Below are 14155 nucleotides of genomic sequence, written 5' to 3'. Positions count from 1 at the left end.
CAGAGGGAGGGAGGGTGGGTGCTCAGTGAGGAACCCCCAGGAGGTGCAGGTTGTGCTGGGAAGGAGGGTTGTGGAGCCGCCTCTCCTTCCCTGCTGCCTGACTGTGTATCTGCCCTTGACTTCCCCTGGCGTCTTTGGCAGCTCTACCCAGCTGCCTGCTTCTCTTTGCCTCCTGCCAAGGGACATGTGTTGAAAGCAGCAGCTGGGTTTGGTGCCATTAAAAGCAGGGGGAGGAGGAAGTGACCAGCCCAGCTTCGTCCTTGGCCATGTCCTGGCACGCATGTCTGTGGCTTGTGAGCCCTCCCAGGAAGGGCTGGTAGTGTGGGCAGCACGAACCCCAGATTGCTCAAGGTCCTGCACAGTAACCCTTGCTGCAAAGCAGTCTTGATTGTCAGGGACTTGTGGACAGTAAAGTGATCCACACATCTGATCTAACTTTTTCCACCTCTGTCAATCTGTCCATCCATCTGTCCATCCATCCACTGATCCACCTTCTTCCCTCTTTACCTCTCAACTAGCAGCTGGCTTTGCCAGATGTCTTGGAGCCTGGTATCACTGAGTCACCCCTGTGCAGCTCAGGGCACAGCACCACGACACAGATGCCACATCTTGCTCCCACACAGGCAGAGGTATAGAGTGGGAACCTGGACAGTCTTAGCATCAGTAAGCAAGGCTGTCTGCCCTAAGAGCTAACGCCAGTAAGATGGCATCACTGAAATGTTCTTCTGAAAGTGTTGCTTTGGCAAAGACTGTGCCTCTGCCTGGCCTGGATCTACTGCTGTGCACAGCAGGGCCCACTGCAGGCTGCTCAGCGAGGCAGGGATGGTGTCTCAGAGCAGTTTGTGCAAAGGATGTGGATGAATCCCGTTTCCATCTCACTTGTTTCAGCCTAAAAGGGCACCAGTGAATGGGAGGTGAAGCCCTCCTGCCCCTCCTCCTGTGCATGGCATGGAAGCTGCTGGCAGAGCCCACGCTTGCACAGGCAGAGCCTCAGACTGCTCCCCAGCTGCTGCGCTGGCTGCCCCGTGGCCACATCCCCTTCAGTTGCTGTGCTTGTTAAGTAAGAACACGTCAGTGCCCTTGGGACAAGAGAGCAAACACTTGGGGAGGAACCAGGCTGTTGACTCAGCGTGGTTTGAATGGGAGCGCTGCACTTACAGGACTACGTAACAGGGTTGCACAAAAACCAGAAGCATGAGATTGCTAAACTGCCCTGGTGCTGGGACTCTGTGCTCAGCCTCCACCAGTCACTGGAAAGATCCTGATGGAGTTTGACTCCAGGAACAAGAAGGAAACGTATTGCAAAAGTATATTAGATAACCAGAGCCTTCCTTCCTGTAACCTTTACTCACCTGCAAATAACTCTCTTCAGAAAGTAACTGCATTACCTGCTCAGAGGTTTGCTCCAGCCAGCTGTGGCTTGATGGTCCCGTTCCTCAGGTTCTCAAGCACTTTGCAGGTTTCAGGCCCCACGCAGCCTCTGCCCCCCCTGCAGGAAACATCCCTGTGGTCTGTAGGTGCCTCGGGACACCCAGCCCTGCCCCTCCTCACACATCCAAACCCATTCCTCAGCTGTGCTTTTTAAAGACCTGCTTTCTCTGAGCTTGTCTTACCTCTTCCTTGAAAAACTGAGCCAATTATTTAAGCCCACATAAGACACAAGGCTGATTTGGCATGATCCTTATCTGCATGAGGAGCACCACACAACCAGCCTGTTGAGTGCCAGGGCCTTCTTCTCCAGCTTCCTAAGGGAAAATGGGCTCCAGCATCTGCACTGGCACTTGCTGGGGCTGAGCACAGGAGCTGCTTGGAGAAGAAAAACGGGTGTTTCCACCACAGAGCAATGGAAATGTACTGACAGTGCTGGGGCAGGGCAGGAGGGAGCGGTGCAGCCTAGAGTGCTTTGAGCACAAAGATCGTTTCTCTTGCAAACAACTCCATTCTTGCCCAAGGGATGAGGTCCCGGTCTTGCCTACAGCAGCAGCATGACGGGCAGAGCCAGCAGGCAGGGGCTGAGCTCAGCCAGGGGGCTGGATCCATGAGCGAGCTGCCAGGAGCAGGATGTGAAACCAGTACCCAGCTCTTTGGACACGTGCAATTAATACCCAGTACTCTGGGTGTGTGAAATCAGTACCCAGCTTTTTCTTCCTGGGTTACCTGTGTGGGAATGGAGGGTCTGGGTGGTTTGGGGTGCTGGGGAGGATGCTGAAGTATCTGGAATTGCAGGATGCTGGGGTACCTGGAATCAGGTGCCATGAACTCCCCAGCTCATCCCCTCTCATTGCACAGCCTGGCTGGAGCTGCCAGCATGTTGCAACCAGCTCGGGATCTCCTCCAAGTACCAGAGTCCAGCAAAAGGTGAATTCTTTTCTTGGCAGGCCTCACTGGCCACTGGAAAGAAAACATGCCCACCTCAGCAGGCTAAAACCCACACGGGGAATATGTCTCCATGAAATAAACAGTTTCTCTCTCTCTGTTTCTTCCACTATTGATTAATGCCTCTTAATGACTCCAGCTAACAAAAAAAACTTGTAGTTGCTGCCTGACACAGAAGATCAATGGAGCAACATTAGAGAGAGATATAGAGGCAAACTGTCCCGGGTGAGTTCTCTGCAAAAGCCAACTCTGGGAGCAGCCCCACCGCCTGCTCAATCAATAGTTCATCATGACCTGTCTCTCTTGCTTGCTTTTTTTCCCCTTGAGCTAGCTGGGCAGCAAAGGCTGCTCCAAGCTTTCACAAGGACTAGATTATAACTATCCTGATTGATCTGATATGTAAAGAATAAAGGGGCCTCTTAAGCCAGCTGTCTGCACTGGAAAAACTCAAGTGGCTGCGCAGACAGGGTCAGACCCTCATTAATTCCTGGATGTTCAGGACCTCGCTCACGCGACGCATGGAACCTGTACAGCAGCACTGGAGGGAGTCGATTAGTCATGACAAATCCAATCTGACTTGGCCCCGGAGTTTTTCCATCCAGATGCCTGTGCTGCCTGGGCCTTTCCACCCCACCTGCACACCTTGGTCTCCTCCACGGCCAGCTGAGCCCTGTGCCTGCTTCCATGGGACAGCCCCCCAGCCAAACCTGATTTTGGGAGCCAAATGCCCAGGGAGAAAGCTGTGTCAGGGCTACCACAGCAAGGGGAGGGCTCTGGCTCGGGGTGGGGAGCTGTGTGGAGGGGCTGGGACTGGCAGGGACTGTGGGCAGCGGTGAGGGAGGATTCCCCTGGGTTTTGTCTGCTAGCACAAGCTGTGAGGTTGACTAACTCTGTAACCAGTTAAGCCTGTGCAGGGATCTGCTTGCTCAGCCTTCTTGTCCGTGCTCCTTTGCAAGCTCCTTTTCCTCCTTGGCTGGGAAGAGCCCATGGTTGGCACATGACAGAAATCCTAATGAGAGCAGCTCCGCTTCCAGAGCTGCTGGGCTGGCAGAGCCACAGGCTTCCAGCCACAGCCACCACCCTTTGCCTTTAACCCTGCTGCTGCCTCCACCCTCTTCCACCCCACTGTTTAGTGCTCAGGCTCTTTGCCCAATCGAGGGCAAGACCCCCAGACCATCCCCAACAAGGCAGGAGCTCTGTGGGGGCTGCACGCCTGGCAGCCCCACCTTTTAACCACCCCCTAATTCCGTGGTGCTTAATTACAAGTAGCAGAGATTTGGAGAGGAAGAGGATGGGGTGAGCACAGGACAGACTGGAGGGAAGATTTTGCTGGGCGTGGCAGGGCCATCAAGCCAGAAACACCGGGGCTAATTAGCTTTTCTATTTATAACTGCTGCATTCAGCCCCAGCAGGTCCCTCAGGCAGCTGCTGGTGCTGTGCAGAGCCAGCTGTGGGTGCCATGCAGGAAGTGCAGGCAAGCAGCCTCACATCCTTAAAGGATGGACAGAAAATAGCATTAGAGCCCAGATCCATCATCTCCTGAGCTGCAGCAGTGCCTGGGAATGCCAAGTGCCAGCACAGCATTCGGGGCAGAAATCCTTCTGGATTTGTGGCCATGGGGCTGATCCTGATGGCATTGCTGGGAGAGTGGAGGGTGTGGGGAAGCATGTGCCTCTCCTTTGGTGCTGGGTCCTGGGCACTGCAGGCCATGACATCAGGCCATGCTGTCCCCAGCTGCCACCCGCCACTGACATTCCCCCCAAAGGCAGGTGGGTGCCAGAGGGTGCTCTGGAGGGGACAAAGGGACGGGTGGGTGGAGGTCCTGGCTCACAAGTCAGCGCTGCTCTGTCCTTTGCTGTTAGCATTAGCTGCCCAGATAATTTATGCAGGATCGAATAACGTTATCGTGTAATTGGGTAAATATTATGGGCCAGCGAATGACCTACTACGGGGCTGCGGGTGCCCTGAGAGCTCCCGTGTCCCCAGGGCACAGCGCTCCAGGGGATGTGCCCACAGAGCCACCGCATGGTTGGGAAGTGGTCAGAGGCGAGTGCGCCTCAGGCTGCGGCTTTGGTGGAGATTAGCAGGGCTTTTGTGGGCTGAGTGAGCTGGGAGGAACTGAAGCAACTTAATCAAGGGAACGGTTCCTAGGGAGGAGATCAACATCGGCTGCTTGCAGCATCTTCTGGATACTGACAGCTCCTGAGGGACCACCTTCCCCATTTCCTTGCCACACAGAGCAGCTCTGGATGCCTGGCTGCTGCTCGGAGCCTGGTTTGGCAGTGCTGGGAGGGGCATCCCTCATCTAACATTCTGCGATTCTGGGAGAGACCCTTTGGACAGGGGTGGGAGCAAGAGCAGCAACATGAAGATCTCTGATACCAGGTCCTCCGTGTGCCTGGGATATAAATGGGAGACAGGCACCAGGGGGAAGAGATCTTGCTGCCCTTGCGCATTGCATATAAGATTTAATCACACCTGCAGAATTTTTATTACTCTTTTGATTGGGTTAATTAATCATTCAGTGATAACTGCTCATTAAGCATTCCAACGATCAATAATAATCACTTAATTACTTGGCATATTACAGCTCGGGAAGGTCTGCTTATTCCTAATTAAATTCTCTGGACAATCCACCCCTGAATGTTGCAGAGCCCTGCAACAGAGATCTGTGGCATTTCAAGCCTCTCTCAGCATTGGCCCGGGCGTGTAATTTCCCATCTCCGATGAGGGTCTCATTCTGCCTGCATGCACCCTGCTTCTCCCCCAGAATAGGGGCTCAAGGTGCAGGAGGGTGAGCTGGGGAGCGCTCGTGGGTGGCATGAGGTGCTGCTGAGCAGAGGGAGCAACTTCATGCCACAGGCACAGCGGGGACTTCACTGCAGGCAGCCACCTTGCCAGGATACATCCCAAAAGGCATCGTTGTGCTTAATCCTGTTGAGCCACAGCAGGCAGGATCAGAATGGAGGTGAGGGGCCTGGGCAGGCAGGGCAGGAAAGCTGCTCAGCCCCCTGAGATGGTACCAGGGGTGGTGGGAGAGAAATCCTGCTGAGGAAGGCTCAGGTGAGTGTGAAAAATCACCTTTGAAAATCACCTGGGAGGGAAATAAGGAATTTATTGGTGCTTGAGTAGAGGAGATATTTCAGCTGTGAAGGAAAGCAGCATGTCACACAGCACCCAGATCCTCCTCATCCTCACAGCAGGCTCAGCTACACAGTGATGCATCTTCCTGTCCCCACTGTTTCCCAGATTACCAGCCCTATCGCAAAAAAAACCCAAAACCAACAAACCCCAAATCACAGAGGCTCTTCCTTTTACTGGGCTAATTAAAACTAAAAATAAGCAGTGTAAGCCCCAGAGAACCATCCCAGCTTCAGCAGGATGTAAAAGCCTGCAGGAACATGAGCTGCAGGCAGAGCAGGTGAGGAGAACCCGCCGGTTACTGAAGTGATGCTGTGGGCAGTGTCTGCTGGGAGGGGAGCGTGGAGGTCACTGCTCTGCTCTGGCTCTGCACAGCCTGAGAGCAGCAGGGAGCTCCTCCGTCTGAAAAGAAGGCAGCAAACAAGCAGCAGGATTCGGGCTGTTTTGGTTCCGTGTTGTTGTGATGCTCGTTATTCATCACCACTGGTCAGACGAGGCCAGCACAGGGTTTTGCTTCATTAGTCCCTGCGCACCCGGTGCTTGACACCACAGAATCATATAATTCCTCAGGTTGGAAAAGACCCTTGGGATCACTGAGTCCAACCATCATCCCTACTCTACAAAGTTCTCTAACCAGGAGCCAAGTGACCAGCTTGTTTTCAAAGGTCATTCTGAGCCAAACTCAAGTGGAAGGAAGCAATTTGAACCATGAAAAGGAGGCAAATGGATAATCTGAAGAGTTACTAATGAGGAATTGTCTTAACAACGGCCTCATGACTGACTCTCCCAGACTATTTGCATCATATTTTTGTCTCCCATTCCCCCTTGCCTATGCTCGCTGCACCCCCCTGGCTGAGGGGCTGGCCCTGCCTGCCTGACACAAAGCAGCCCCTGTCTTGCCTTGAGGTTTCCCTGCCCAGACACAAATGCAAACAGGGAGGACAGACACTGCTGCTGCTGCTCGGGTTTAACATTCAGATGGGAGACAGCGAGGGGACGAGTGACCAGGAGCCATGGCTGGTCTCAGACCTTGGTGGGGGGGATGCAGCCCCCGGGCTGTGCTCATACCTGCTGCAGACCCACGGGCTCTTCCAGGCAGCCACCTGAAATAGCTTTAAATAAAACTCGAGCTGCAGTGAGCGCTGCGGGCCAGGGGCATCACAGCATCCCCATGAACTCCCCCTCATAGAAAGGCCAGGGACAAACCAGCCCCAGGGCTCCCCATCTCGGGATCCCCAGGATCCCACCCCACAGCTCCAGTGCTGGGAAACCCCTGCGTAGGACCCCCCCTCCCGTGGGGTGAACCTGAGGATGGGATCACCGGGAGGGTGAGACCCCTGGGCTGTGGGGTAAGCCTGGGGGTGGGCTTCCCGGGCGGGTGGGATTCCCGGGTGGACGGGACCCCAGCTGGGATGCCGAGATGGGGATCCCCGGGATTTGGTTGGCCGGGGGTGGGTGGGATGATGATGGGTGGGGGCTGACGCCGCGGGGCCGAGCCGGGCCGAGCCAAGCCGAGCCGAGCCGAGCCGAGCCGAGCCGAGCCGAGCCGAGCCGAGCCGGGCCGGGCCGGGCCGGGCGGCCGCCCCCCGCCTCCCCCAGCTGCGGCGGAGCTGCGTGCGCCGAGCCGGGCGGAGCCGCGCTCAGCCCCGCCGGGCCGGGCACGCTGCGGCGGAGCGAGCGGGCGGTGAGCCTCGGCCCCCGGCCCCCCGGGCTCCCCCCGGGCCACTCCCCGGCCCCCCGGGAGCCGCGGCCGCCCCGGCCATGCCCCCCGGAGCCTGAGGCCCGCGGCCGCGGGGCGCCCGCAGCATGCGGAGGATCCGGCGGCTGGTGCATCTGGTGCTGTTCTGCCCCTTCTCCAAGGGCCTGCAGGTACCGGGGGGGGGGATGCACCGGGCTGGTGGGGGGGATTCGGTCGTGCCCGTCTTCGCATCCCCGCACCGGCCGCGCACAAAGGGACGCGCCGCAGCCGCTGCCCGGTGGAATGGGCTGGGGGGGAGAAGACGGGCCGGCACCGGGGGGACCTGGACCGGCACCGGGGGGGACCTGGGCCGGCACGGGAGCCGCGGGCGGTTGCATAAGCCGCTGCGCGGTGCGCGGTGCGGAGGGAGCCGCACCGGCCGGGAAGCTCCAGGGCAGCCCATCCGTCTGCCCGCAGCGGGGAATGAAGAAGCCGATGCAGCAGTGCCGGGCAGGGATGACTCCTGCCATCTCTTCATTTCTTTTATTCTTTTTTTTTTTTTCTTCCCCTCCCCCTCTTCCCATCCCTGAGCTGCCGGGAGGTGACTGGGGACCTGTCTCCCCGTGCTCCGGGGACGTGGCAGAGATGGAGCCGGGGATGCTGTGAGATGGGGCGGGGGGATGCTGGCCTGGGTGTTTCCTCTGCAGCCATGGGATGAGAAACCCTGACTCTGGTGAAGGTCCTGGACCAGAGAGGTTATCCTGCCAGAGGGGAAGAGGGGGGGACACAGAGGAGGGTATCTGGTGAGCAGAGGATGCTGGCAGGAGGTGGGTGCAGAGCAAGGGCAAAGCCGGGTGCTGCACAGCCAAGGGGAGTGTGGAGATGGGGGGCTCTGTGCATCCCCAGGGCAGCTGAGAGCTGGATGGGTGCTGCAGCTCTGCTCCCAGGGGAGACGGGCCTGAGGCTGCTGAGCCACCCCTGTAGGCTGTCTTCTTCTGAGACAAAAGGCCTGAGGAGCAGTTGTGCGGGGCCACGGCAGTGGGCAGGGGCTGGGGATTGGGATTGGGTCTGGCAGGGAGGTAGGGAGTGAAGGTGGATGGGAGCTGCCAGTGTGGATACCCCATGGGAGGGGGTGGTGACAGCCACGCCAAGCTGTCCCTGGAAACACGTCAGCCCTGGCACTGTCCCCACTGCCAGACCCACCTTGAAGCAACCTCCATGTTCCCAAGGCATTGCAGGGGAACTGTGGGGATGGAGCAGGATTTTGTCCATTTTGCCTTTGAACAGCTCCAACCCAAAGTCACTGCCAGGTCCCCCAGGTCACCCTAAAACTAACACAAGCCAAGGGCAGCACCCTGTGTTGCAGACTGCTGGCTGAGGCAGCAGGCAGGGAAGGCAGCAGGCAGGGAAGCCCCTGTGCCTTGAGACTCAGTCCCTGGAGGAATCCTTAGCTCCAGCGACGAATCCAGCGTATTACCAGTGGAACCTCTTGTTGCAGTGCATCCCCCACCTCCTTGTTTCTTTCCACCATTTAGGGGATGGTGAAGCTGGTGCTTCCCATTCTCAGGTCACAGTCCTGCCCCCCTTCTGCCCTGGGAGCCTGATGGATTCTAGGTCTGGATAAGAAAAAAGGAACATTTTGGCCATTCCAGGGCTTTGCTGCCTCACAATGTATCTCTGGAGTGGCAAGTCCATGGAAAGGCCCCCTTTGCTGGGGGCAGGGGGCCTGATGGGTCGTGTACCCACTACTGGGCAATTTTGGGGGGCTGCTGTGCCGGGAGGCTCCACTGCCTCCAGGTCCTGCTGTGGGACAGAGCTCAGCAAGTGGCCAGGGAGGAGGTATATGGGTGGTGGAAGCAGCCTTGGGATACAAGACCCAAGTGAGGATCTCAGGCAGGCTGTAATGTTGCCACATCCTCTCAGATTCAGCCCTATCCCCACAGCAGGTCATGGTCTCACTGTCTGATGTGGTGCAAGGGGAGAGGAGGGTTTGGAGGTGGCCACTGGCCGAGGGCTCTCTTGGCCTGGCGTGAAGCAGGAATTGTCTATAGGAGCTGGAGGGAATGTGATGTTTGCTGCAAAGATCAATTCCCTGCCCTTAGGAACTGCTGGGGATCCATGCTGTGTTATATGGGTCAGGTAAACAACCTATATTGCAGGGAGGCCAGATGGCAGCAGCGCTGCAGTTACAGGGTCAGAAGGGAAGAAACGAAGCCAGGGAAAGAAAATCACGCTGTGAGCCGCCGAGATGTTTGCACGGAGTATTATCCATGTGCTTCCAGGCTCATTACTCGCCCGCTCCCACGCGGGAGCTGGTGGCAGCAGTTGTGGAGCTTTGCAAGGGGGGTTCTGCTGAGGAGGGCCACCCCAAGGCAGAAGCAGATCATCATCTCACAGCCCTGGTGGTGAACCCTGAGGTTCCTGCACTGGCAGAAGAGCGGGTGTACATAGACATGGCTCCTGGGCACAGGGATGCACAGCAGCCCACTCTTCACAGCCCAGCGCTGTAATCTCCCTGCTTTTAGGGAATTTTAAGTGACCTACTTGCAGCAGGAGTTTGCATAATGGACTGGTGAATATATATATATATTTATAAAAGGCTGAAGGTTTCATCAACGCTCGGGTTGGTTTGTATAGAAGAAGTCATCCTTGTCCAGCCTCTGCTGACCCGTGCAGAGCCCCGGCCTTCACCAGTGTTTTCTCTTCCTTCCAGGGTCGCCTCCCAGGCATCAAGGTGAAATACCTGCTGGTGGTGTGGCTGGGCATCTTCGTGGGCAGCTGGGTGGCATACATGCATTACTCCTCCTACTCCGAGCTCTGCCGTGGCCACGTCTGCCGGATGATCATTGTGAGTGGTGGCCAGCAGCCCTGCTGGTGCTGGGTTGGGGTATGGGGGGGGCAGCAGGACCCCCATTTCCAGCCCCTCTGCAGTGCTTTGCAGCCGGGCAGGCGACATCCAGGGAGCCCTCCTGGCAGCTGCTTCCCCAGCATCACACAGAGCTCAGAGCAGGAGAGGTGACCTTATCCTGCCAGAGCGATGGTGGAACAATTTAATGAGATGTTGGAGGGAAGCAAGCCAGGCAGACGTGGGCAGATTAATGTCTGTGGAGACGAAGTTGCAATGTCAGGGCAGAGATGAGGATCTGTGGGTAGACACAGCATCACACCAGTCCCCCCCCGAGCTCCGCAGAGGCAGAGAACAAAAGGGGAGCTGTGGGTACCTGTCTGTGACAGCTGGTGTGCCCCAAAGGGAGCAGCAGCCTGCACAGTGAGCAGACCCTGCGTGGCAGCCTGACTTGGTGCCTTTTGCCCCTGCCTGGGGTTCACAGTGGGGTGCAGCCTGTTCCCCACAGCATCCCTGGGGCCAGCAGCCATGGGGCTCCCCCAAGACTGTGGTGTGTGCCCGTGGCAGGGGAGCAGGTCTCCAGCCCAGGCGAGGAGGGGGAGGCCAGGCTGTGGCTGAAAATGCCTCGTTCATCAATCCCTCAGCAGAGGAGGGAGGCAGGAATTGCCATAACAACAGCGACGATCGTTTAATTTGATTTTCTGCATGACTCTGACCATGGGGTCTCGGGTGCTAATTTCTGCTCTGAACTCGGGGTTTAAGACACCGTGTCTGGCCGTGTCCCCAGGGAGCAGGTCTAAGGGTTAATTCCCATCCACATCAGGGGAAAAAAGAAAAAGAAGGAAATGATGCAGTGGATTTCTGCATCTCCAGTTTCCAGCCCTGGGCTGTTTTGCCCTTGCTGTGGAGCTGCAGAGCTGCTGCCTCCCCTGCCCAGGGAGGCCTCCAGCTCTTGACCCAGTCATTCTGCTTGGGCAGAGCCACTCTCTCTCCTTGTCCCTGTCACCTCCTGGACTGAGGCCAGCCCATTTTGCAGCAGGGGCTGCTGCCTGAACCTGTGCATCCTCAACCTCACTCACGCTTCCTTCTCCTCCCATCTGGCTCCAGCCCTGGCAGCTCCTTGTAACCCCCTGGGTTTGCAGCAGGGGCAACCAGGAGCAAAACCCCTGTGGTCCCTCTGCAGCCCAGGGATCCCTGTGGTCCCTCCAGCAGTCTGGGGGGACCCTGCCAGTCCTGCCCCACCGTTGAAAATCCAAAGTGCTGGCACCAGCCCTTCTGCATGAATGGGGGTTGAGGAATTTGGGCATGGCAGGTGACAGGCATTGGGCTGGTGGCAGCAAGGGAGGCCGGGGGTGCTCGCACACGGGGTGCCTCAGATGATGAGCTGTGAGACTGAGCCTGGATCTGTCAGACTTCTTTGGGCAAACAAGGAACTGTCCCAGCTGAGCTCCTCTCTCTGCCTTCCCCTCCCCAGTGCGACCAGTACAAGAAAGGAATAATTTCCGGCTCCACCTGCAAAGACCTGTGTGAGGAGCACAGCCTCCTCTTCCAGCACTGCCTCTCCTCCTCTCCCACCCAGCAGGTAGGTCTCTGCCCTCTGGGGAAACCACCACACAGGTGGATGCAAGCATTAAACCTGAGAAATGTCCTCTTCCACCCACTCACACATCTGCTCCTCACCACATCCCCAGTTCCCATCCCAAACCAAACCAGGAAACAGTTTGCTGTTGTTTTCCACCTGTCTCTGCCGTGTCCCCTCTCCTCTTGCTGTAGGTTTATGGTGGGCTCTGGAGGGAGAGGGAGGTGATCATCAAATGTGGCATCGAAGAAGCCTTGAAGGCAGACAGCCACCCAGACTCTGTGCCCAGGAGGGATGTGGTCCTCTTTGACAAACCAACACGAGGAACATCGATGGATGAGTTCAAAGAAATGCTTCTGAACTTCCTAAAGGTCAGTGTGGAGGGTCCCTCTGGGGTGCTGTGGGCCTGGGATGCCACTGCTGGTTTAGGAAGACTAAATGTGTCTTTCCTTCCCCTTAAATGAGAGCTCCTCTGGCCCACAGTCCCCAGCAGCTGCTGGGCACCAGGCTGGGCTCCTTATCTTATACTGCAGAGCCAGGGACTGGGCTGGCTGAGAAAAACCTCCCTTCTCACACAGGAACCCTTGTTTGCAAGATTGTAATAGCAGCAACCCTGGAGGCTGCTGTTGTACCAGGGCTGCAGGTGGCATCTGGTCTAGTGGGAGATGTCCCTGCCCATGCAGGGCGGTTGGAGCTAGATGATCTTTAAGCTCCTTTCCAACCCAAACCATTCTGTGACTCTCTGATCTCTGCGTGGTGGAGCTTAGTGACCAGCCCTGTGCAGGCCTCCTGCTGCAGCCCTGGGAGCCCAGCCCTCACTCTCAGTTTTCTGCCACCCAGGTCTAGAGCAGCTCTGAGATGGTGAAATTCTGGAGCTGAATCCATCCCCAGGGTACAACATGGGATTTGCTGGGGTGCAGTGGCTGTTTCCTCCTCTCCCAAGCTCAGCTCTTTCCTTCCCCAGCTCAGTTTCGCCATCCTGAGCACAAGCACAGGGAGCTGGGAAGGCCTGATGCCACTTTTTGTTCTCTTTGCAGTCCAACCTGGGAGATCAGCCCTCTCTTGCAGGCCTGGTGAGCCGGATCATCGCCATGGCAGATGTGAACCGGGATGGGAAAGTGTCTTTAGCAGAGGCCAAATCCATCTGGGCGTTGCTTCAGCTCAATGAGTTCCTTCTCATGCTCTCCTTGCACGAGAAGGAGCACACTTCCAAACTGCTGGGGCACTGCGGGGACCTCTATGTCACCGAGAAGATCCCTCACACCTCCCTCTACGGAGTGGATGTCCCCCCTTTCTTCCAGTCGTTGCTGCCTTCAGTTGTCCACCAAATGATCCAGCAGTGGTTCGCACCAGCCTGGCCCCGGCGGGCAAAGATCGCCATCGGCCTCCTGGAGTTTGTGGAGGAGATATTCCATGGGACCTATGGGAACTTCTACATCTGTGAGACTGGACTCGGGAACGTGGGCTACAACGACAAGTACGACTTCAAAATGGTCAACCTGAGGAAAGTGGCAACGGAGATGACAATCAGAGGTTTCCTGAAGGGGCGTCACTGTGAGCAGAACGTGGACTGCACCTACGGGAAGGACTGCATGGCTGCGTGTGACAAGCTGCTGAAGCAGTGCAAAAGTGACATGGTGCAGCCCAACCTGGCGAAGGTCTGTGGGTTGCTGCAGGACTACCTGCTGCATGGAGCACCACTGGAGCTGAAAGAAGAGCTGCAGAAACAGCTCCGAACTTGCATGACCCTCAGCGGCCTGGCCAGCCAGATGGAAGTCCACCACTCCCTCGTGCTGAACAACCTCAAGACCTTGCTCTGGAAGAAGATTTCAAACACCAAATATTCTTAATGAGGGAAGCATGGCCTTGGAGTTTAGAATCTGCAATGTTGGGAGACAAGTCCAAGGCTTGAAGGCCTGTTTCTCCATCATCTCCCCCACAGGAAAAACACACAGGGAGTTCAGCAGAGCTGCAGCCCCTTCTCCTTCATGGAAAACCAAGCATCATGACTTCCACCGCCCAGCAGGATCATCAGTGCAGTTGGCAGGAGTGTGCTACAGAGCTGGGACACTGGGAGCCAGGCTGAACAGGCGTGGGGGAAGAAGATACCATGGAAAGCCATACGGAAGTGGAGCCCAGCTGGATGGATCTAACTGTTCCTTGATTAACAGGAAAGCAGTGCAGAGATGGGAATGAATCATTCATGCTGTACTTGTCACATCTTCTTTTGATGAACTTCTCTGATGTAAATAAATAGCTTTTACGTGAATCACACCAGTACATCCGTAGTGGAACAGCAGCCTTTTAAGTACCAGCTTGCTTGTCATCTCAAAAGGAGAAAGAGGTAGATTTCCCTATTCGAAAGTCTCTCCTTAAGTGTGTGAGTCAGATCCAGCTGTAACTTAGGAAGCAGATAAGTTGTCTTTTCCATAGCGGAGAATCCTGGCAGTTCTTTTCCTTCCTTTTTGAAGTGCCTGACCCCAGACAGTGATGTGGTGGCTTTTGTGAGATTCCTGCCCACAGTGAGACTGGCAGC

The 14155-nt window shown here is 56.6% G+C and overlaps 1 protein-coding gene across 1 annotated transcript; it reads left to right on the top strand.

Moving 5' to 3' along the window:
- The first annotated feature begins 7151 nt into the window (after nt 1-7151).
- Nucleotides 7152-13899, top strand: DIPK1B (divergent protein kinase domain 1B). Its single transcript, XM_051636774.1, has 5 exons — nt 7152-7386; nt 9909-10043; nt 11515-11622; nt 11814-11990; nt 12657-13899. Exons 1-5 carry the CDS (start codon nt 7324-7326, stop codon nt 13467-13469), a joined length of 1296 nt encoding a protein of 431 aa, XP_051492734.1. The 5' UTR covers nt 7152-7323; the 3' UTR covers nt 13470-13899.
- The last annotated feature ends 256 nt before the right edge of the window (nt 13900-14155 follow it).

The sequence above is a fragment of the Apus apus genome, chromosome 19 (genome assembly GCF_020740795.1).
Source record: "Apus apus isolate bApuApu2 chromosome 19, bApuApu2.pri.cur, whole genome shotgun sequence".
Classification (NCBI taxonomy): domain Eukaryota; kingdom Metazoa; phylum Chordata; class Aves; order Apodiformes; family Apodidae; genus Apus; species Apus apus.
This window is presented reverse-complemented; position numbering and strand designations above follow the sequence as displayed.

Bases quoted from the DNA above. Each gene is read 5' to 3' on its own strand.
- DIPK1B (XM_051636774.1), top strand. From the start codon at position 7,324: ATGCGGAGGATCCGGCGGCTGGTGCATCTGGTGCTGTTCTGCCCCTTC. The intron at 7,387-9,908 runs GTACCGGGGGGG...TCTTCCTTCCAG, and splicing joins CCTTCTCCAAGGGCCTGCAG to GGTCGCCTCCCAGGCATCAA. The intron at 10,044-11,514 runs GTGAGTGGTGGC...TCCCCTCCCCAG, and splicing joins ACGTCTGCCGGATGATCATT to TGCGACCAGTACAAGAAAGG.